This window comes from Lithobates pipiens, unplaced genomic scaffold, assembly GCF_037356315.1.
Source record: "Lithobates pipiens isolate NorthernLeopardFrog02 unplaced genomic scaffold, aLitPip1_a1.2 Scaffold_8, whole genome shotgun sequence".
Classification (NCBI taxonomy): domain Eukaryota; kingdom Metazoa; phylum Chordata; class Amphibia; order Anura; family Ranidae; genus Lithobates; species Lithobates pipiens.
Window position 1 is genome coordinate 401,292,820 of NW_027507903.1, and position 25,513 is coordinate 401,318,332.

Genomic DNA, 25,513 nt, shown 5'->3' on the forward strand with positions numbered 1-25,513 from the left:
CTACCCTCAGTGCCAAAGATGGAGATCTCAGGAAAGAGCTGTCACTCGACTACACTAACATGCACAGGGTGATTAGGGTGTGCCCAGACTCACCCGCCACACCCCAAGTGTATACCTATGGGTACAGTGTTGCATAGCTGAGTAACTGTCATTCAAAGCGTGGCAGCACTTAAATCTGAAAAATGGCCTAACTGGAAGGGGGTGCAACAGTCTGGAATTTAAGTGGTTAAATAAGCTGGCTAATAAAAGAAGTATGTGCAAATGAGAAATACCCACTTATCCTGTTGTTCATTCTGCCAAATGCTGCTTCATTGATAAGAAATGGCTGCATGATGTTTCTGCAGTAATGAACACTTTTGGTGGTATTAATCTAGTAATGTCCCCCGCTGAATTAATCCTGTTCACCCCCCCCCCCCATCCATACTGTGTTCTGTAGTGACATGGCAGTCAGCCAAAGAGTGCAGCATACATTACTCCCTGAACTGTTGTCCTGGACAACTCCCAGAAACCGAGTTACCAGTGAGTCTAACTCTGGTTTTCTTCAGTCGTCTGTTCAGAGCAGCACAGTAGAGAATCAGCGAGAATTTACCAGATTAGGGGGGCTACCACCTGATGGAGCTTTCTCCCAAATGCCTGATCTCCTTTCTAAGAGAAGGGCCAACTTGTAATGTTTAACCGCTTAAGGACCGCCTCACACCTATGTACATCGGCAGAATGGCACGGCTGGGCACAATCACATACTTGTACGTTGCTCTTTAAGTGCCCAGCCGTGGGTCGCGAGCTTCGCGACCCGGTCCTGAGCTCCGTGACTGTGGCCGCGGGACTCACGGACCCGATCGCCGCCAGTGTCCCACGATCGGGCAACAGAGCTGAAGAACGAGGAGAGGTAAGAGTAAAAACCTCTCCTCGTGCTTCCTACTGAGCCTGTCACTGATTGTCTGTTCCCTGTCATAGGGAAAGACGATCAGTGACGTCACACGCCCAGCCACGCCCCCCTACAGTTAAAAAGAAAAAAAAACACACACTTAACCCCTACACTGCCCCCTAATGGTTAACTCCTTTCACTGCCAGTGATATTTTTACAGTAATCAGTGCATTTTTAATTGCACTGATTGCTGTATTAATGCCAATGGTCCCAAAAACGTGTCCGCCATAATGTTGCAGTCACAATAAAAATCGCTGATCGCTGCTATTACTAGTAAAAGAAATATATATTAATAAAAATGCCATAAAACTATACCCTATTTTGTAGACTCTATAAATTTTGCGCAAACCATACAATAATTGCTTTTTTGCGATTTTTTTACCAAAAATATGTAGAAGAATACGTATCTGCCTAAATTGAGGAAAAAAAAGTTTTTTTTATAAATTTTTGGGGGATATTTATTATAGCAAAATGTAAAAAATAATGAGTTTTTTTCAAAATTGTCGCTCTTTTTTTGTTTATAGCGCAAACAATAAAAACTGCAGGGGTGATCAAATACCACTAAAAGAAAATGAAACAGGGGGGGTGTGTTGCGCTTCCTCAATACCAAATAAACTAACAATAATGTACAATCAAAAATAATAATATCAAGGCAAAAAGTGCAATAGTGCTTATAAACTTGAAATAGTGCTTAGTGCTTATGAAATTGCATTAAAAGTGCATCTGTGCATTGCATAAAACAACTGATTTAAAGTGTCTCTGTGCATCACTCAAGTGTCAACATCAAGGATACATGTGATAAATACATACAGATGCATATAAAAACTAAAAAATACAGTGTAAAAGATATATAACTGTGATATAAACACAAAAATTCAGGTTAGTAAAAAGATTCCAACAAAAATCGATAGCAGCAAATAAGTGAATCTCATTAGAGTGTCCCATACATAGTCCAATCGTGCAATTTAGATGCAGTATCACAATCAAAATAAAGTGCAATGTGCCAAGCCAACTCTCTGCCAGTGGTATTCCGTGCCAGTGCTAGTTACACTAAATGATTACCTCACAGCTGCGAGGTATGCAGCGAAAAAACAGCTATATTGCAAGGAGTGCTTGAGAGGGTCAGGGGGATAACTGCAGGGAGGACTTCTGACGGTGCCAGAGACTCATCCGATTTCCTTGTGGTTGTTACCAGCATAAAAGCTCAAGGGGACAGGTAAAAAACATCCACCATAGTGTAGTATTTAAAATCAACGGTTTTATTAAAACATAATCATTTACTCACAAGAGGAAAAACGAATAAGGCACACAGCTGACAATAGACCGATGAGCGTCTCGCTCAGATGTAAACGTCACTTCCAGTTTCCTACGCGTTACGTCACACAATGACTTCAACTGGGATGTTTCTAAGGTGACCGGAAGTAGCTTTTGAGAGTACTGGGCGGACATGTTCCGCCCTCTATTTGCATATTGCGTCACGTTCAAGGCATGTTTCAAGCAAAGTGAGCGGACCAATCGGGTCAAGCGGGTGTGTCCCGCATTTAGTTTACCTCTCACGCCGCGCTCGAGGCATATAATAAATAATACATAGAGCGGGCAGGGACAAAAGGGAGCAAAGGAAAAAACGAACTAAATAAAGGAAACTTTTACAAGGTCCATAATACTATAAAATTATACCAAAGACTGTTAGCCTAACACCACATTGTATGCTTTCATATATGCTTCCATATCATAGATAGGGGCAGGTCCTATATATTAAAATACAGGGCTACGCCGGCGGCCATTTTCTTAGAGTCTCTAAGGCTATCTCAGAGGCAGCCATTACTTTGGTGGTAGGAATCTGTTCATATACTGGGGCAAAAGAGAGCTTTAAGCCAAAGGGTTTATCAGATGATAGTTTCTTCAATGGTGGGCTTATTTCAACATATTTAAACATATATTGCTCTTGGTGTTATTCAATCGCTTAGATCAAAGCAACAAAGTGAAATTAGCTAAGCTGAATAGTAAGGGCAAAAATAAAAAAAGAGAGAGAGTGACATATATAAAACATATTAGAAACGTATATATATATATATATATATATATATATATATATATATATATATATATATATATATATATATATATATATATACAACACATAGGAGGCCTAAATTAACTAAAAGAAAGCTCTATTTGTGGGAAAAAAAAGAACACCAATTTTGTTTGGGAGCCACGTTGCATGACCGCACAATTGTCAGTTAAAGCGATGCAGTGCCGAATCGCAAAAAGGGGCTTGGTCCTTTAGCTGGAAAATGGTCCGGGGCTTAAGTGGTTAATGAAAGTTGAGTAGCTTGACCTTGTCACTGCTTGATAAATTAATTCTGGTGTCGCCCCAGCTTGTTTTGCCCAAGAGACCAATAGCGTCCATGCAGAATGAGCCAAGGGGGAATTCCTCATTCAATATTTTGTAAGCTTCCGTGATTGCCTGCGTGATCCAACTGACTATCGTGTTTTTCGAAGCTTGTCACCCCACTCTACCACCAGGAGGTAAAATAAATAGGGCATTAGCTTTCCTAATGCCTCTGGACACCTCCAAATAATGTAAGATACAAGCCTTCATATCCATCTGGTGGAATTCTGCTTCCTTATTATTCATTTGAGACGTACAGAAGGAAGGCAGGGCAATCTCCTGTGACCTGTGGAATTTCAAAGAGACTTTCAGCAAGAATCCCGGATCTGTGCACATTACCAGCCTGTCCTCGAAAATTTGTAGGTAAAGCTCCTTAATAGAAAGTGCTTGCTGTTCGTTAATGTGCCTGGCTGTAGAAATCATCACCGAAAAGGCAGCTTTGAGAGTTTACCACTTCAACAACAGGTCCTCCGCTGCCAAACGTTTAACCAACTTTGTAAAACAATTGACAAATCCCACTTGGTCAGAACCCTGAAAGGTATAGGCCTAATCCTGGAAACCACTTAAAGAACATACAATTAACATAAAATTAAGTCCTTACAGACCCCTGCCAACTCTTTGCATACCAATTTGTCAATACATGACCTAGTCCAATGACCTAATTATCCTTAAATATAACTGAACAGGACAGGCACCTCTTCCTCCCCCTCTGATTTCTCTGGGTCTTTGGACTGAGCCTGAAAAAGGGAGAAGGAAAAATTGTCAGCCAATCACCCTTCTAGGGGTGCACCTTCACCAATGCACCCATCCACCTAAGCAGAGCCCCCATTGATTTGCAAGGTTCCCGGATCCCAGAAAAAAATAAGGGGAGGGAGATACCTGAGATGTCCACTGCCCCTCCAACCTAGTAGGAAAAATAACCTCTGTATTTACTGGCACAACTGCCAGTCTGTTTTGCTGCTGGCTCCATGTGCTGGTCGTCCTCCTGCAGCATCGCGCCAGTGCACCTTACTATTCTCTAGGACCGCCAGCTGTTAGTGGCTAAACAAACTGCCAATTATTTTCACATCCATGCTCCTGTGGGACCCGGAACTGGATGTGACATGCCCTGCCCTCCTCCTGCACTCCACTGGCCTGAATTCAGGGGTCACGCCCGCCTACCACTGTGCTCTCACTGGAACTTGCATACGATGGTGGGGACATCCTTGTCCCCATCAGGAAAGCCATGTGGCAGGCATCCAGCCCTTCTTGAGCTAAAGAAGAAACATTTCTGGCCCACAGCCTCCATTGCAACCTGACTGGGGGCCCAAGGTCTGCCATCTCCTGACCACAGGTACACCAACCTCTCCAGGGTGCCTCTAAAGGCTCTAGAGGGACCCTGAGCTCCTTTTACCTACTCTAGTGGAGGAATCACAAAAGACAGGGGAAGGGGCATGCTTAGCTGCCCCTTAAAGACTTGATTGCTTGTGTTTCCTGCCTCTGGAGGTGGAACCTGTCTTACTTGTGCTGTCCTGGACAGACAACTAAAGAAAATGCATCTTAGTTTCTGTTGCAGATTGATGACATCATGTTGGCTTGAGCAAAGTCAATAGACTGGGGCTTAAAGATTGCTTTTTAATGACAAAAGGTACTAACTTTTTGAAAAAATGTCTGGATTTTCTTTATCCAGTTCTGTAAAGCTATTGAAAAATCCACATTATTAGGTTAGGAATAAGGCTTCTTATCATTTTGCATAATGTTATGAATATGTATAAATAGATGGTGTTTTTCCTATCACAAAGGTCTAAGTGCACTGATGCTGTTCTTTGTTAGTAGCATCTGTGCTAATACAGTGTGAATGGATGAAAGATTAATTTTAATCTAGTTTTAAAGATGAAGTAAACTCTCCTACTCTGATGCTTCTTTTCATTTAGTCCATTATAATAAGTAATTATCAAACTATAGCCACTGTGATCCAGCCCAAATCACATATTACTTACTGTTTAAAGAAACTTTAAAAAAATTGTTTCCAGGGGTAAGGCAGCGCCAGCTTAAGTATTGTTTTCTGAGTCCACAGTAGAGTGTATTTCCGCCCTTAAATTGAGGAATTCCTGTACTGTTAACCAAGCCTCCTTCTCAATCCAACATTTCAATGGCAACCCTGCTTCCCTTCTCATAGCTGACTTGTTTTATTTCATAGTATTTACTTGTACAGATTATCTAGTGTTTGCCTATGTCAGTCTTATCTGCCTTAGCTGATAAGACTGCAGTAATGCTGTCTGATGCCTTATTTTCAATCCATGTGATGCCACATGGGGTATAGGAGGAAGCTCTGAGTGATTATGCAATCTCCTGGGATTTCAATGTTGTGCCGTAGGAAGTCCTGATAATAGTAGACAAGCACACAGAGTGTGCCGTAAATCATGGGAGATATGGGCATGCTCAGTGACATCATTCTAAAGAACAAAAAGGATTGCAACAATACCATGCAAGTAAGGAGATATCTACAAGCAGTGTTCATTAGGGTTTTTTATGCTGAGTTACATGGGACAAAGTTGCGGAAGAGATTTTACAACCACTTTAAGGTAAATGTAACACTGTATGGTTTAATGCATGTAGTATATGTGAAAGTTTTTGCTGGTTAATTATTTGTAATATACTGTATATGCTAGACAGCATTAGTGAATGCAGTTTTACATTAGGCATTTTCATTAATTGAGTTTGGGTAACAATGGCTATGCAGAAATGTAGTAAAGAGCTTCATTATCTTTGGGCAGTGAAGTGTAAATATATTCTGGGTAACAAGTCAAAATTCTAACTGTACTGTATTATCATTTGATGCCTGCCATTTGAGCACATTGGTCATTTTGATTTGATACTGTCCCTCTTGACTGAACTTGTTCATCAATATATTATGAAAGCCAACACAAAGAAGCTTCATGCATGTGCATGATTTGGATTTAGTAGAATTTTGAGGACAAACTTATTTCTTAGCACACCTGCTGCGATGAGGATTTAACACATCAGTGCGCAGAACAATGTAATTTATATTCAGATTTATATTTCTGAGGCATGTTGAACTTCAAAGATGTAGCTGAATGGATTTCCAAATGAGAAGTAATAAGCCAGCATTTTTTTAAACCAATGCAGTATTTGAAACAATATTTAAAGTGGCACCAACCCTGTCATCTTGTGCCTAGAAAGAAATATGCATCGTCAAACTTTTTCTGACTTCACTATTATCTGCGTGTTTCAAAGCCACTCTATTGTCGGCGAGCCATACATTTTGATTACTTGCTCTATTTAAGAAGAAGAGAAATGCATCAACATCACCATATTAATAGGATAAAGCCAAGTGATAGTTTCTGAAATGAGATTATCAGTCCACATAGATGAGGATGCAAATGGGCATCATGCTTCATGACTGATTAATGCATTATTCTCCTTCTACTTCCATTGGCTATGGAAATAAGTCAACGTCCTTGACAATTCTTAAAAAAGCTGACAATGTATATTTGAAATACAGGCGGAGACTTACTGCTAGCAAATAATTCTAACAATGCTGTGTTATTTTAAAGTCATTATCAGCACTGTGCATGTTATGTTACTTTGTACACTTTTATACAACCCTAAAGTGAGCCTCCTACATATAAAAACAAAAAAGTCAAATAAATACATTGCACTGATTTTTACAACCTTGAGGCTGGGTTCACACTATCTTCACATTCAGCTCCCAGCAGGGGTCTGGTGTGTCCCTGTTCACCATTTCAGGTCAGATTTCCATCCAAATTTTGGGCAGAATTTGGACCTGAAACGGCCTAAAAGACGCACAGGACCCCTGTGCAAATTTGCACTGGAGCCACAGCGGAAATATGTGAACTGGCTCCAGAGAGAGCCGATCAAAATCTCCTGCTATTGCGAATTGGATGCAGGGAACCCGCATCCGATTTGCAATAGTGAACCCAGCCTTATTGTAGAGCCATTGTTACTAAGTAGGAAGCTTTAAGGAAAGAAAGGCCTTTAAACTCATTGAGGCTATGAAAGAGATTAAGGAGGGCAGTATTTTCAGTATGAAGCTATGATCATACACATAACCTCAACAGAAGTAAAGTTTAAAAACTAAGCGTCTCCAATCCCAGTTGATGCCTGCTACGGGGAAATGCATTGGTTGGAACAAGTGGTGTGACATCAGCACGTACAAGCTGATCAAGTGTGGCGGCCATGTCTGTGGGTTATAATTTTGCCTTGAATACTCCAGTTATCTATAAGTACAATACTTTTTGTTTTTAATAAATATATCAACAGTAATGCACTATGAGTTCTCCTCCTTACTTTTAATTTATACATTCGTTCGAGTTGGAACACAAGCTCGATCTTATCAGGACATCCATGAACCTGCCTTGGAGTAAGCTGCGGCTTTCCCTATAGGGGATATTATCAGAGCGTGTTTGATCCCTTAGACCCCTTTCACACCAGGGCGTTTTGCAGGCGCTATAGCGTTAGAAATAGCGCCTGCAATCCGCCCTAAAGAAGCTGCACCATTGTATGTAGTGTGAAAGCCCTGAGGGCTTTCACACTACAGCGGTGCGATGGCAGGACATCAGGGAAAAGTCCTGCCAGCAGCTTTTTTGGAGCAGTGAAGGAGCGGTGTGTTTACCGCTCCTCCACCACTGCTCCCCATTGAAATCAATGGGGCAGCGCTGTAATACCACCGGCAAAACCCTGCTATTGCGGCATATTGCCGGCGGTTTTAACCCTTTCTCGTCCGCTAGCAGGGGGTAAAATCGCCCCACTAGCGGGCGAAATGCGCCGCAAATCTGCCGCAAATCTGGAGGTAAAACGCCGCTAAAAATAATGGCGTTTTACCGCCCACGCTATGAGTGGTGTGGTGTGAAAGGGGTCTTGGGGATAGGGATCACATGTTCTGGTAAGCAGCTGGTTTGTCTGCACCTGCACTAAGATGGAAGTGAGGCAGTGGATAAATTGGGATTTTTTTCACACAGTTCACCTTTATTGCACCCAAAATAAACTTTTGGACTTTTATCACAGTCTATGTTTTTATATAAATGTTTTATTGATTGATGCAATGTTTTGATTATAATCATGTAACATGCACATATTAGTAATCTTTTGTGTCATAAACATTGTTGTTTGCTTAGGGCAACTATAATTGCACTTTACATGGTACAATTGGTCTATGAAATATTGTGGGATTTATTTACTCATAGTTTTTTGCACAATTGCTTTTGCACTTTCTGTGGTTTACAGCATAATATTGGTGATTTTAATATCTCTAACCACTTTAACCACTTGCCTACTGGGCACTTAAACACCCCTCCTGCCCAGACCAATTTTCAGCTTTCGGTGCTCTCACAATTTGAATGACAATTACTCAGTCATGCAACACTGTACCCAAATGAATTTTGTGTCCTTTTTTTCCCACAAATAGAGCTTTCTTTTGGTGGTATTTGATCACCTCTGGGTTTTTTATTTTTTGCGCTATAAATGAAAAAAGACTGAAAATTTTGAAAAAAAACACATTTTCTTTGTTTCTGTGATAAAATTATGCAAATTATTAATTTTTCTTCATACATTTTGGCCACAATTAATACTGCTACATATCTTTGGTAAAAATAACCCACATTAGTGGATATTATTTAGTCTTTGTGAAAGTTAGAGAGTCCACAAGCTGTGGTGTGAATCATAAAAAATTGATCACACCTGATGTACTGGTGGCCTGTCTCATTTCTTGCGACCCGAACAAGCCAGGAAAGTACAAATACCCCCCAAATTACCCCTTTTTGGAAAGTAGACATTCCAAGGTATTTGGTAAGAGGCATAGAGAGGTTTTTGGTGTTGTCATTTTTTCCCACAATTTTTTGCAAAATGAAGATTTTTTGTTTTTAATTTTTTTTCCACAAAATTGTCATTGTAATAGGTTATTTCTCACGTGGCATGTGTATACCACAAATAATGCCCCAAAATACATTCTACTACTCCTCCTGAGTATTACGATACCACATGTATGGGACTTTTTCACAGCCTGGACACTTAGAGAGGCCCAACATGCAGGGAGCGCTATAACGTGTTCTAGGAGCATAAATTACACATCTAACTTGTTGACTACCTATTACACTTTTGAAGGCCCTGGAGCACCAGGACAATGGCACATGACACTGACGTGGCACTGATGGCAGATGGCACTGATATGGGGCACAGATGGCACATGACACTGATGTGACACTGATGACAGATGGCACTGATGACACTTGACACCGATGGCAGATGGAACTAATATGTGGCACTGATGACACGTGACACTGATGTGGCACTGATGACAGATGGCACTAATACATGGCACTTATGACAGATGGCACTAATACGTGGCACTGACAGATGGCACAAATACGTGGCACTGATGACACCTGACACTGATGACAGATGGCACCAATACGTGGCACTGATGACACGTTACACTGACAGATGGCACCAATACGTGGCACTGATGACACGTGACACTGACAGGTGGCACTGATGACACGTGACACTGACAGGTGGCACTAGGGACAGGTGGCACGTGGCACTGGGGACAGGTGGCATGGATATGTGGCACTGGGGACAGGTGGTACTGGGGACAGATGACACTGTTAGATGGCACTGGGGACAGGTGGCATTGATAGGTGGCACTGGGGACACAGGGCACAGACAGGTGGCACTGGGGACAGATGGCATGGACAGGTGGCACTGGGGACAGATAGCATGGACAGGTGGCACTGATAGGTGGCACAGGGAGCAGATGGCACTGATAGGTAGCACTAGGGACAGGTGGGCATGTGTGTGTGTTTTACTGTGTGTGTTTTACTCTGTGTGTGTGTGTGTGTGTGTGTGTGTGTGTGTGTGTGTGTGTTTTACTGTGTGTGTACTCAGTCACAGACGCTGCAGCAGTTCATCTCTCCCTCCTCACACGCTGTCTCTGTGTGAGGAGGGGAGCCGGCAATGAGAGATGATCTCATATGTTTACATATGAGATAACCTCTCATTGGATAGCCCGATCGAGTTCTAAATGGCCGCTGCGATTGGCCATTTAGCACGATCTGTGATTGGCTGTGTCCGAGGGACACAGCCAACACAGAACTTCCCTGATGCATGCCCGCGGCGACGCACATTAGGGAAGTAAACAGGAGGACGTCCAGGGACGGCCCCCCGGAAGTTAGCGTCCGCTCTGTAGCCGTCTTTTGGCTATAGGGCGGGCCCGAAGCGGTTAAGACAGCACACTTTTATTTACATTTTCTGTGTTTATGTTGTTAAATATTCAGCTACATTTTGTTCAGCAGTCTTATTACTTACAGCCAAGCACGAATCGCAATATTTTTTATTGGAAACGTTTAAAAATGAATCTTGGAAAGTATTATTTTAACCCTAGGTAAAAAAATTAATCATGTGCTGCGCTATCCCCTTAGAGACCTTTCACACTGTGCTGCCTAGGACATCAGTGGTAAAGCAACGCTATTTTTTGCACCCCATTACCATAGTTTTAGCACCGCTATTCAGCCGCAGTTTTAACCCCCCCACGGTAGCAGCCAAAAAGGGGTTATAGCATCGCTGCTTCACTGATTTCAATGGGGAGGAGCAATGGAGCAAAGAAGCTGCTGGCAGGACTTTTTCTGACACCCTGCCAGCACACTGTTCCAGTGTCGAAGTCCTCGGACATTCACACTGGAGTGAATGGAGCCACTTTTTTCAGGCGCTATGCAGGTGCTATTTTTTGCGCTGTAGCGCTTGAAAAATGGCTCCAGTGTGAAAAGGGTCTTAATGATCTGCTGAACCTGCAGCAAAATCCTAAAAAAATTGTTAACAAAAGTGATGTGCCTGTAAAATCAAATCCAAGGCTGAAATAATAATATATAAGCAACTAATGTCATCATACAGCTTACATATAGCATGAATACAGACACATTTCATAAAATATAAATATTGATACAAACGTGATCCATAAAGTGATCAAGTGCATATCAAGTCCGTGATACTCTGACCACCCAGGATCAGTTTTCAATGTCTTTAATACAGAGATAATAAACGTGACTTGATAGGTGACTGTGAATTTAGCGATCTGCAGCAGTGATTATACTCAGGTGCTCCCCACCCCAAGGTAATGGCTGCTCAGCCCAGAGCGTGTGACCTCGCAATTAAGTTTGGTCAATACAAGCTTTTGAATCATCAAAACGGATTCCAGGTCAGGTTGGAAGGTCCAAACACTCCTGAAAGATGTAGCCTCCTCATATATAGATATCAAAAATAAATTCCATAGTGCGATACAGTTTTAAAAGGTTTTATTTACTCCAAACAAAGCCCTATTATAGGATACTCACATGGGTCTGGTGCGTTAGTGCACCGCTCTATAGCATGCCTTAATAGCGCCAAGCCGTGGATAAGATCGTATGCTCCTATTCCATAAGAACTATCAGCTGCTTCCTGCGCTATGCAGTCCCCTCCCCTACGCATGTCGATACAAGGGAAATATCGTATCTTCATCAGGAGGATGCTGAGCTTTTTTTTTTATTTATTTAGTGTCAGCCTCAGTGTCCATGTGTTAAGGGAGAATAAAGAAGCTTAAAGAGGAAGTAAACCCTGATGAGTTTTTCTTCTTTGTTTGTTCCCTACAAAGTAAAAGCATAATGTGCTTGTATGCATCGCATACTACCACATTATTGCACACTTACTTGCAAACGAAGTCTGTGCTGTCCCCCGCTGGAGGCCGCATCCATGTTCACCGCTCTGTTCCAGACCCCTGCTCTGTGATTAACTGGAGTCGCGTGATGTCACGGTTATGGCACTCACTAGTGAAGTAACGGGACTGAGGCGTCTCTTCACAGAGCATGCACTAATGACATCATTGACTTGGTACAAAGTAAATGTCTCCTAAACGGCACACGTTTAGGAGATATTTACTGTACCTACTGTTACTTATAGATAAGCCTTATTATAGGTTTACCTATTGGTATAACTTGAAAATGGAGGTTTACAACCTCTTTAACCACTTAAGCCCCGGACCATTTGGCTAGCCAAAGATCAGAGCACTTTTTGCGATTTGGCTCCCAAACAAAATTTACATCTTTTTTCCCCATAAATAGAGCTATCTTTTGGTGGTATTTGATCACCTCTGCGTTTTTTATTTTTTGCACTATAAACAAAAAAAAGGACAATATTGAAAAGAACACATTATTTTTAACTTTTTGCTATAATAAATATCCCCAAAAAATATATCATTTTTTTCCCTCAGTTTAGGCCAATACGTATTCTTCTACATATTTTTGGTTAAAAAAAATCGCAATAAGCGTTTATTGATTGGTTTGACCAAAAGTTATAGCGCCTACAAAATAGTTTTATGGCATTTTTATTGATAGTTTTTTTTACTGGTAATGGCGGTGATCAGCGTTTTTTATCATGACTGCGACATTATGGCGGATGAATTGGACACTTTTGGTGCAATTTTGGGTCCTTTCACATTTATACAGCGATAAGTGCAATTAAAAATGCATTGATTACTGTGTAAATGTGACAAGTAGTGAAGGGGTTAACCACTAGGCGGCGCTGTAGGGGTTAAGTGTGTCCTAGGGAGTGATTCTAACTGTGGGGGGGAGGGGCTGTGTGTGACACTACATTGATCACCACTCCTGCTAATGTTTACGTTAGCATCTCCCTGTTTTTCCTCACCGTGAGACGATCGCGGGTATCCCTGCGGACATCGAGTCCGCGAGACCCACAATCATGGCGACGGAGCTCCTGATGTGCGCGTGCCCTCAAGGCGCCTCTTAAGCCCTGTACACACAGTCGGAGAATCTGTCGGAATGCGTCTTATCGGACCGTGTCGTCAGATAATCCGACCGTGTGTGGTATGCATCGGACTGATTCCGTCCGAATCTCCGTCCAACCCAATTTTCCAACATGTTGGAAATATTTCCCGACCAACTGGGCTGGTCGGACCTAATCCGATCATGTGTATAGCATTTTGATCGGACCAAGTGCCACGCATGCTCAGATCAAATTCCTACATCAAAGCTATTGGCTACTAGCCTGAATGTAGTCCCATCGTAACGAAATTACGTCATCACGTTCTGAAAGATCGGATTTTTCGCCAACTTGGCCCGACCGTGTGTATGCAACAGTTTCGGACACAATCCATCGGACTAAATCCGACGGGCAAAATCCGACGGATTTGGTTGGCAGAATCTACGACCGTGTGTACAGGGGCTTAAAGGGCCACGTACAGGTACATTAATCTGCTAGTACGTGCCCTTCTGCCGCAGTATATCTGCATGAGTCGGCCGGGAAGCGGCTAATGCATGCTATTGTGTCTTGGCCCTACAATGGGTGCAAATAACAAATATTGTACACATAAGTGGTATTGCTGCATATATCAAAGAAGAATTAGGACTATTTTGGAACACTTTTCCTTTGATAATAATAGTAAAAAAAATAGGCGATATCCATTACAATTTACCATGAAATTAAAGGGTTACAAAACCCTTGTGTTTTAAAAAATAAATAAAAATAACAAACATATCATACTTACCTCCACTGTGCAGTTTGTTTTGCACGGAGTGGCCCGTATCCTCTTCTTCTGAGGTCCCCCGGCGGCGCTAGTAGCTGCTCCCCACATCAGGAAACCACCTGGGAGAAGCACTCTCCTTGGGGGAACCCGTGCGGGCGTGCTCCAGAGTCCAGCTTTTGGGTCCATAGACACAGAAAGCCGAACTCTGCCCACCCCGTTATTTGCATATTTGGTTGTCCTGAAGAGTAGCCCTGGTTTCTAGACTAAGGTGTCAATATACTGATTGAAACTCATATAGTTCAGTCGGGACTGCCTGAATTTCAACAAGTGTGTGGCTGTCCCCGCTTGACAGAAGTTGCTCATTTGATTAACTTCTGTCGAAGGGACTTGTTTGAATATTTTTCTTGATCATCAGCAGCAGCCACTTGTTAGTGTATTTAGACAGTGATGGGTGCAGCTGTAAGAATACAATGCCGTGATTGGGGGAATCTTCCATTCATCTCATTTGTGTGGATGACATTTTCTTTTTCAGTTTACTCTCTGAATGACAAAAAGCTGTGTATGGCCATCTTAAGATTACCAGCAATTCTCTCTAAAACATCCCAAGAGACCCTACTACTTCATTATTGGACAATAATCCTCCAGGAATGAGACTTGTAGCTCATCTGCTAGTTTTATGTGGCAATTGGTATATGTGCCCGTGCCCTTTTTCTATCTTATGATTTGGTAATTCAGAGAGTTAACTCAATAACAACATGAACGAATTCTAGCTATAAAGGCATCTGCCTGAAAAAAACTTCCACGATCTTGACAACCCTAGCTCCACCATTACAAAGGTATGGGTTTTGGGGATTCACATCTATTATTTTTATTCTTAGTTAGATACCAAATGAATTCTGAGCACATACAGCAGTGTTGTGGCTTAACCAATTATTAAACCAAGTATTTAATATATTTTGGTTTATACAGTATATGCTTGTGTGTGTTTGTGTGTGTGTGTGTGTGGGGGGGGGGGGGGGGATATTTAATTTGAACATTATTAAAAGTGTGCATTCCATTGGCATTAGTTTGATCAACTGTTGTTCATTAACAAGTGGCCATTCCCTGATGCATTTAAAATCATGTATCTAAGGCAATCATCTAATTGTAATAGGTGTAAAAAATGTATGGATAAGTGCAACTTTACCTTAAAGACCAGGGTTACTCCCTACCCTTATTAAGAGAAACTTTCTGAAAAAAACAACAACCCAACAATGTACTTTGCAGTGATTTTAATAAGCTATGTAGCAGATTCCTATATTTTGTTGCTTTGAAGAAATAGTTCATTGTTTTACCAGAATGATCGCATACTCATTCTGGTTCATTATTATTATTTATTTTTATGTAGATATTTTTTTTCTGCGTTCTAATGAGAAAAGTTGCAGTATCTGCATGCCTTTAGTAATTAACCCTTAGGGAGTATTTCAGTAAAACACACATTTTTAGTGCCTAAGATGCTTAAAATTTGACTTGTGTCTAAAGCCTCGTACACACGATCGGATTTTCGACAGACAAAACCTCAGACTTTTATCCAAAGGCTTGTGCCTGGATTTTGCCTTGCATACAAACGGCAAGGAATTGTCGGCCAACAAACATGAATTTTCTGACGTACTACGTGTTTTTTTCAGCTCTTTGGTGCCACCCTTTGGGCTCCCCCTGCTAATTTCGGGTTAGTAGAAATTTGGTGAGTGTTTATTCGTGCTTTTCATTTTGTGCTTTTCATTTAACATTTTTCAGTCCGCGCTTTTCATTTTGTGCTTTTCAGTTTGTTTCTGAACTGCCGTTCATCAACCAGACATGTTTCGGAATCGGAGGAGATAGCGTGTTATTATTGGCCTTGGAGTTATTGCTTTGACCCAGTCTAATACAGGAACAGGAGGAGGAGGAGTTCTTGGACCAAAAATGGGTTGCTTTATTAATCGTGACCAATTGTGTCATATGCCTTTGCTGCGGGAGCTCCAGGAGAATAATCCAGATGTTGTTGGAATTATCTCTAGGAAAATCAGTGGGTAACACTGTGCACACTGGGCACACAAGTGGGAAATTACATTTTTTAATACATCTGGTGTACAGAATGCCTCCAGGTTGACTTATTGCATCAAATTTATAGGCAGCACTGATGAGGAGGCACTGGCAGGCATTACTGATGGGCACTGGTTGGCATCTATATTGGGCACTGATTGGCATCCCTGGTGGTCATGGTCGGGCATACCCGGTGGTCATGGGTGGGCATCCCTGGTGGGCTTTCTTGGGGGGGCTGCACTAATAATCAATCAGCAGAGACCCCCCTGTCAGGAGAGCAGCCAACACATCAAACCAATGATCGGCGCACTGTGTGCCCCCATGGGTGCGCAATTAGGGCTTATCTCACGGGATGTCATATGATGCCCAGTCAGGATAATGATACTACTTTCCAGCTGTCATTCTGCTATATGGTGGGCGGAAAGTGGTTAATAAGGGAGTAATTCAAAGAAGCTTCCAAGGGGACACTCCAAATGGCAACTTCCAGGGGCAATAGCTCTACCATTATAGTTGAGTCACCCCTCTCTTAGCCCTTGTACACACAGTCGGAGAATCCGTCGGAATGTGTCCTATCGGACCGTGTCGTCGGATAATCCAACTGTGTGTGGTATGCATTGGACTGATTCCATCGGAATATCCGTTGGACCCAATTTTCCAACATGTTGGAAATATTTCCCGACCAACTGGGCCGGTCGGACATACTCCGATCATGTGTAGCGAATTTTGATTGGACCAAGTGCCACGCATGCTCAGATCAAATTCCTACATCGAAGCTATTGGCTACTAGCCTGAATGTAGTCCCATCGTAACGAAATTACATCATCACGTTCTGAAAGATCGGATTTTTCGACAACTTATGCCCCGTACACACGAGCGGACTTTTCAACATCCAAAGTCCGACGGACTGATTCCGTCAGACTATTCGATCGTGTGTGGGCTGCAACGGACTTTTGATTCACCAAAGTCTGACGGACTTTAGAATATGGAACATGCTTCAAATTTTTCCGACGGAACTCCGCCGGACCCGGTCCCTTCGAAAAATTTGCTCGTGTGTATGCTATTCCGACGGACTAAAACCGACGCTAGGGCAGCTATTGGCTACTGGCTATGAACTTCCTTATTCGAGTCCAGCCGTACGTCATCACGTTCGAATCCGTCAGAGTTTAGTGTGATTGTGTGTGGCCAAGTCCGCTCAGCCGAAAAGTCTGTCAGAACTCTGTCGGAACTCCGGCAGAACTCCGGCAGAACTCCTTCGGAAGTCTGTCGGACATAAGTCCTCTCGTGTGTACGGGGCTTTAGTCCGACCGTGTGTATGCAACAGTTTCGGACAAGATCCGACGGAGAAAATCAGACGGATTTGGTTGTCGAAATCTCCGACCGTGTGTACAGGGGCTTAGTAGCATATCAATGGTCTCCCATCCAAAAAAAGAACAAAACACCTCCAAAATAGTGTAAAACCATAACAATGGAGATTTTTTTTTTTTTTAAATCAGAACACTTATATTCTACTGGTGATAAAGTGCTTATCAATGCATCCAAATGGTAAACATCTTGTAGTACACAATGGCCCGGACAGGACTTGACCCGATGCATTGCGATAATCTTTACTTAGACATCATCTGGGGGGTAATCTTTCTACACTATATAAGTGGACTTTTTTTTTTCCTTAATATTTTGCACTCTATTTCTGCATACTACACTTTGTTTATTATTACATGAAATTATATAATTATTGGGACTTTTGTACTATATAAGTGGATTGTTATTTTTTATTGTACCTTGCACTTTAATTATGCACACGTCACTTTGCTATATTTGTATATGGAATGATTTCAAATGTTTGTACTTTCATTGTGTAAAGTTTACAGTTGTTACTTTTGTCACATAATATTAGTGCAGCACATTTTATTATACAAATTCTTACACAAACATTTTGTCCTTAGTGGTGCTAGCAGCTGCCAATTTTTGACACTAACAGCATGGTATTCTTTATATAATATGTGTATATTTAATGAAGAGTAAAATATGCATTTTTCTTACCTGAGGTTGTCTTCACTTCTTCAGTTGTATTTCTTAGTCCGACGAAGGAGAACTGATAAAGTCTCCATGAACGTATATCTCCCACCTCAACTGAGCTTCGTTTCCATTGGTAGATTATTTCTTCTTTTGGGTAACCATCTTAAATACAAATAAAAATGCATATGAATAATGGATTTATTTCTGCACCATGCAGTTTGTATGCATTCAAATGTTATGGTAATTGCCATTTTAATTAAAGCCAAACTCCCGCCAGTTAAAACGTTATCCCTTGCAATGGGGCTGTGCCTACAGTGTAACTGCAGGGATTAATAGCTTGTTTTGTTCAAGGGAGAGAATAAACAGTTTTAATTACCTGATCCTCCACTCCCCCATCAGACAGTGATCCTCCATTGACATCCTCACAACCAGAGCAGGGCTATGGACCCTACACTGGTCTTGATGATGTTAGGACCTTAGACTGCTAGCAGCAGAAGCTGCAGGGACTGCTCTAGCTGTGGGGAGGAGTAGAGGATTGGGTAAGACAATTTATTATTGTTTCCCTAGGCATAAATGAGCAATTAAACCTTGTAGTGCAGGCATAGCTTCACTGCAAATGGATCATTTTCTATTTGCTGTAAAGTGATTGTAAATGGGGTGTGGTTTGGATATGGTGGCATGAATATGCTTTGCAGAGATCACATCCCCCGACAGCCAGTTCTGCCTGCTCTGCCTGCCGCAACCCATGCCCAGTGACACAAAACACCCACCTGCAGCTGGGGGACTGAAAGGACAGGAGATTACCCATTACTTTATGCTACAACACACAGCTTCTTCCCCAGCCCCTTCAGCTGTTGCCCCAGCCCCTTCAGCTGCTGTCCCATCCAAGATGGCATTGCCAAGAACAGGGCAGGCTACCTCCGGATTAAAGAAACCTTCCCTTATGCAGCCACTCTACACCATGGCTGCTGCCTCCTCTGTGCCTGCCCAGACTCCTCAGATCTTACACTAGGATTACTACGGGCTGACTCCTCTGAGGGCTCCACTCCCTCACAGGTCTCAGAATCCCACTATGACAGTGATCTCAGGAAGATGATCGCAGACCTTCCCACCATATCCATGTCATAGCCACATCGTTAATGCTTTCTCCTGAAAGATCCACAAGCTTTGTCAGCAGATTGCCTCTGTGGATGAATTGGTGACTACCCTGGAATCCTCTTCCTCCACTACAGATGCCCAGCTCCCAGCTCTGGAGGTCACCCAATCGTAATACTGTTGGCATCTCATTGACATTCAACTGCGTATTGACTATAGGGAGAACAGGAGCAGAAGGAATAATCTACTCCTGTGGGGCAATCTTGAGAGTACTAACCTCCACTCAACAGTGGCTGTCATCCTCAACCAACTCTTGGGTAAGCCACTGACTGTGGAGTTACAATTGAGTTGGGTCGACCACATGCAAGGTCCCCAAACCCCATCATTAGCCTCTATGGCCTCTGTCACAGAGTGCACTTTTGTTATCAGGGAGGAAATTTTGCAACAGGCATGGTCCAAAGGTCCAGAGGACTTTGACGGAGCAATCATCTGGATTTACCCAGACATTTTGAAACAAACATGCGTCATGAAGGGCATGCTCCATTCACTCCTTGAAGTCATTAGAGAGTTGGGTGCTACTTACCGATGGGGTCACCCATTCCACCTCATTGATTGTAAATGGGGTGTGTCCTTTTACTTCCATTCTCCTGACCAACTGCCAGTGCTTTTTGACTTCCTTGCGCAACCTGCTGTTACCATGCATAACTGGTTGGACTCACTTCTGCGATTAGCACATTGGTATTTTCAAATTCACTTCATTCAATGTCCGCAGCCTCAGTGTTCCTGAGAAGCACTCAAGACTCCTCTCTGACGCAAGTGGCTTTTATACAGGAAACCCATTTTAATATGGACCACGTCCCTAAGTTGACCAACGGGAATTTCCCACAGGACTATCACTTTACCTCACCCGTTTCTAGATCAAAGGACATTAGCATTTTGCTGGCTAAATCTGTCCCTTAGTCTCTCGCTTTGGTGCAGCAGGATCCGCCGGACCCGGTTTGTATTTGTGAAAGGTAAAATTGGTGAGCTCCCGGTTACAATCTACTTTCCCAATGTGGACAAGCTCTCATTTTTGAGCAGGTTGCTTCTGGTGTTGATAGATTTCAGGGAGGAGACCCTGGTATTTGGTGGCGACATCAATTTCATAATGGACCCCCTTCTCTACATCTCCAATGGCACATTCCATCTCTCCTATTCTCACTTCCAATGCCTTAAAGTGGAGTTTCATCTTTTACAACTTGTTGACCTATGGTGTATATCACATCCCCAAGACAGGGTCTATTCCTGTTTCTCGTCGGTACATCATTGTCAGGGCTCCTTCTCAAGCTGGCTGCTCAGCTGTCGGTTAATTGCCAGCTCCTATTTCTCCACAGTTACTCAGCTGTTGATGATATCCTGTTCGTCACTCATGCATACTTTAGCTGTTCAGCCCAGTGGATCTCTGCCTTCGCCTTGGTCAACATCACAGAAACTATTCTCCTGCGATCCTGTTCAAGACTTTCTTTGCTGATATCCCTTCTGTCTCGGCCTGATTTCATGGTTTCTAACAATCATACATACTTGTGCTTGGACTAATTTCTGGTTCCCCAGAAAGACCTGCCTAGGGTGCTGTTGACTTGATTAGGAGAGATCACCTTCTCGGATCATGCTCCCGTTTACATGGACCTACAATTGGCACCTACCAATAGAAGCCCTCCTTCATGGAACCTAAACGAGGTCCTACTCCAATCTCCGGACATCTGTGCACCCCTTGAGTGCTCCATTTCAGAATATTTCTCGCTTAAATCTGATGCAGTGGACAACCCTTTTTTGTTCTGGGAAGCCCACAAACTGGTCCCCAGGGGCTCCTTAATGATGATCGGCATTAAACTCAAACAGGAGTGTTCCCTACAGGTGCATACTCATACTCTTATCTCAACTATGATGTCTTGAAGGCTCCCACAAGGTCAGCCTTGCAAGGGCAACCTACCTAGAACTCCTTAAGTGCTAACTTCTCTTCTGTTCCACAAAGTAAAACAAAAACTGGCCTGGTCTCATCGTACCATGTATCACAGGGATCAGGCAGGCTCTGTCCCACTCAGGAAGCCCCGTGATTATATCATTTGTGTCCTCAATCTGATCTACGCAGCCAGGACCTCTAAACATCTACTCATTTTAATCTCTACTGATGCCAAAAAAGCATTTGATGGAGTGAATTGTCAATTTATGCAGCAACCTTGGCTCATATCACATTCTCTCTATTTCTGGCCTTCGGCCTCTGTTAAGGTCAATTAAACAATTTTTTTAAGAAAGGTGAGGGCAACGGGATCAGAGTAGAATGATCACTTGTTTTTCGGGTCACCATAAACAAATTCGTAAAATCGTGTAAATGTATTGGTAACTCTTAATGGCTGACAGCACTATCTCTAAACATTTTAAAACCTATCCTGAAATCACATTCAAAAGATCAAAATCATTAAAGGACAAATTTGTCCATAGTCACTATGATCCCAAAGTAGGAACTCAGAATAAACTAATAGGAACTACCCCATGTAACAAATGTAATTTTTGTAGATACATTCTCAAAGCACAACTAATTACTCTTCCTGATGGGTGTCTTTTTTGGCCACTTGCCAATCAGTAGGAGTAGTATACATTATTCTATGCAACTATGGGGCCTACTATGTGGGCAAAACTAAAAGATCCTTGTTCCATCAAATCTGTGGCCATGTGTCTCTGGTGTCCAAGAAAAAAATGGAGACACCAATCAGCCGACACATAGGTTTGTTTAACGGATTTGATTGCCCCAAAGTGCATTTCTATGCTTTAAAACACATTCCATTGAATGAAAGAGGGGGAAACAATGACAAAATACTCTTGCAGTGAGAAACTCGCTGGATTCATAGCTTGTCTGCTTTAAAACACCCAGGCTTAAATGATGCAATCAGCTACAAATCCTTTTTGTATACGAGTAAAACATCATAATTCCAATCTCCCCACACTCTTAAGCGCAGCTAAAATGTATAAACATGAACTCGTAGCTGCTTGCAAATATTTTATCCATTTTTCATATGATCTGTTACAATGAAGTATTGTCTCTATGCAATTATGCAATACTTATAGCAAAGATTGTTCTAAACAGTACTGCACTGAGACAGAAAGATGGAAATCTATACCAGGAGTAATCTTCAGTCTAAATATAATATTTTTTTACTTTATGCTCTGTATTTGTTTAAACAACCTAACCTCAATTTTGGGATTTTCAGTGAACACACGGATGCGTGGGCACCTGTCATTTGATCAATTGTTAAGATCGACTGGAGCCCGATTGGTTGAGATCTCAAACCAAAGGGGCAACATTAGCCTTATATCATTCTTTAGGGTCTTCCCTTCTACTCTTATCCAATAGTGCAGTCTGTCCCACAGCCAGACACTATTCCATGTTTCTTCACCTTATTGTGATTGATTTGTGGGTAGACAGTTTCCGAAATGGTGGCTCCAGCAACACCATTCTCTGTCACAGGGCTGGTGTGAGAGAGAGAGAGAACATATATCTCTCCTCTCTCTCCGTATTCCACGATTCCTCTTCACAGACAGGTAAGCTTTGCTATATTGCTCTACAAGGGATTTTTACCCCATGCATATAACGGTCCAAATTGATTTAATATATATTTTGATTAATGAAGCCTTTATTACTTTAATTGTTTCATAGGCTTCATTCCAATTGATTTTGATTCTCACTTATACAAAGGTGGAGAACCATTAGGCTAATCTACTCTGTTGAATGACATTAAATCATTTGATCCTCTCATACCAATGTGAATGAGGTAATTAATACTTCAATATCTTTTTTTATAGTGATATATAGGCCATTTAAATATTCATAATAACTAAATAATTTCCCCTTTTTTGCATATATATATTTATTTATTTTTCCTATAGGACATGGGTGAATTATCCACATTTCCCCTCTGTGGTCACTTCACATTCCATGAATGAGGTATTTGTTTGGAACATTTATACGCCCACTGCTTTTGCGATTTATCCTGATCCATCTGTGTATCAATTTGTACTATATCCAAAATATTTATTGATTGTAAAGTAGCATGTTAAACCAAAGAGAAGTGTACTTTTGTATACCCATGTTATGATAGATGCAATAGTTCTGTCTAAAACTTTATGTAATCATTTCTATTTGTTGTTTTCTTTGTTGTTATTTTTTAGCAACCAATTCATACAGCAATCTGGAATCTCCGGAAGAAGCGCATTTGAAGCGAAACATGTAGAGCAGTAGTGTCTATAACTGTATATGAATTGAATTAGCAACACAACACAGAATTGTTATGATCAATTTTATTGTTACAAATAAAATATATTTTTTATAATAATCCTATCTTTCTATTTTTTGACAACTTTAAAGTCCTGAAGTTTTCTTCTTTCTATATATTCGTCAATTAAACTAGTTCAGACTGGATGGCAGCACCTCTCTTGTTCTATTCCAGCCCACAATGTTTCAGAAGGTCAGTCTAACTCAGCTTAGGCTTCAACCCCCTTTTTTTTACCTTAGGGTTACTTCTTGTAGTGTCCCCCCTACAATTTTTTCCACAATCCTCTTTACAAACCATTGCTTTTGACAATATCCTACCCATTAACAAAGTCCAGTAGGACATAACACGTACGAGAGGATGATCCATGTCTGTGACATTACCCACTGCTATCTGAACAAGCTGAGCTGTAGCCTGGCTGTATATACCTTTTTATGTTGAGAACAAGACACATCTCTTGTAAGTGGTTTATGTAATAATGCGTGACCTTTTAAAAACAACGGAGAGCACTTAGATCTGTTTATCTTTCATAGTATCGGGGTGGATGCGAACTTTGGGATTACCAGTATCGTGAACAGTGGTATACTGCAGTACTTATCCCCTGATTGTGGGAACAAGCTGATATTGACCTCCCTTTTGGTACAGGGGTCAATTGTATGTGCTGGTGGTGGGCTCATTCACCCAGGGTGCTGCTGCTGCATCTGAAGTCTCTTACGTGGAATATTATGCCATTTATGAATTAGTTTTATCCATCATCATTGGCCTCTGTACCTCTGTGAAGGATATTTTCTTATGCATAGATTTGTTCTCTATATATTTGTGCTTCACTGTTTTATCTCTATTGTCTGTTAGTGATACATGAAATTATCCTTGGTGTTCAGCTTGCAATTCTATTTATCCACTTTTTGTATAAATCCCTTCTGTGTTTGTGCTGATTGAATCTTCTTTCTTAATATCTTGTTTTTGTCTTAATGTACCTTTCTTACTGGTTATGGTAGTCTTTCTAATATTGTCTATATGGCATTGCACTGTCTTATAATAATACCCAGTTATTTGCATATACTGATCATTTGCTTGTCTCGTTTGTACATAGTAATTGTTTAAATAAAGGAATTACAAAAGTGATTGTAAACCCTTACATAGACCCAGTGAAGTGACTAGCGGCTAGAGGTGATACACAGAGTTGAAATAAATCATCCTGCACTTGTGTATCTGCAGTCAATTATACTGTAAAGCCTTGTAAAACACACAGATCAAATATTTTTTCACAGCAGCAGCAGAAAGCAGGAGGCGAGGATCTGATGTCACACACATTGTAGAGCTAGAGCATAGAAGAATTCCTTGTAATCTTATAGCTGAGTGGCGGAAAGGGACACCCCCTACACAGGCTCATAGAAAAACATACAGAGCTGAGGCTGTGAGTCATTAGACAGCTAAGTTACATTCTGTAAACTCAGAGTTAAAGAAAAGTATAGTTATTAGTATTAGTCTTTTTTTTGTATTGCACATACATATTCTATATTTGTTTTAGCCAGCAGAAGGAGATATAGGCTTATTATCAAATTATCCTTTGCTTTAAAAAGCCTTTTAATTATATGCATATTTGTTTCATACACAAAATTTCAGTGTAAAGCAATCACACTTTCTGTTTGGGGTGCACACTGAAATCCTTCTTAAAGGGGACTTTTGGTAATATATTGAGTGTAACATACAGTAGGTGCCGCCGATATTGTGCTTCCAGCGCAATCTCGTCACGCTGGTTCCCGGCGACAGGCTTCTCTAACCAGCGTGATCATGTCGTGCTGGCTGCAATAGGAAAATGTCACATTTTCCTATAGTTGCGAGCGCGAGAGATAAGCAACAATGTCACCTCTCTAATGAGACCTGCATGCCTTCAGGGGCATACCAGGCCCTTAGGTCTGGTAGGGATTTTAAGGGGAGCCCCCCTATGCCGAAAAAAAAGTGTGGGGTCCCCCCAAAATCCATACCAGACCCCTGTCCGAGCATGCAGCCCGGCCTGTCAGGAAAGGGGGTGGGAATGAGCACCCCCCTCCTGAGCCGTACCAGGCCACGTGCCCTCAACATGGGGGGATGGTTGCTTTGGGGAAGGGGGGCACCCTGCGGCCCCCCCACCCCAAAGCACCTTGTCCCCATGTTTATGAGGACAATGGCCTCTTCCCGACAATCCT

At 41.8% G+C, this 25,513-nt stretch overlaps 1 protein-coding gene across 2 annotated transcripts in view; it reads right to left on the minus strand.

Moving 5' to 3' along the window:
• The window catches only part of GABRG2 (gamma-aminobutyric acid type A receptor subunit gamma2), a 332,400-nt gene that overhangs the window by 68,774 nt on the left and 238,113 nt on the right, over nucleotides 1-25,513 (minus strand). For both annotated transcript variants that reach the window (XM_077474050.1, XM_077474049.1), the window contains exon 6: nucleotides 17,950-18,087. In XM_077474050.1, the coding sequence (XP_077330176.1) occupies nucleotides 17,950-18,087 (138 nt within the window). The remainder of the gene's footprint in view (nucleotides 1-17,949; nucleotides 18,088-25,513) is intronic.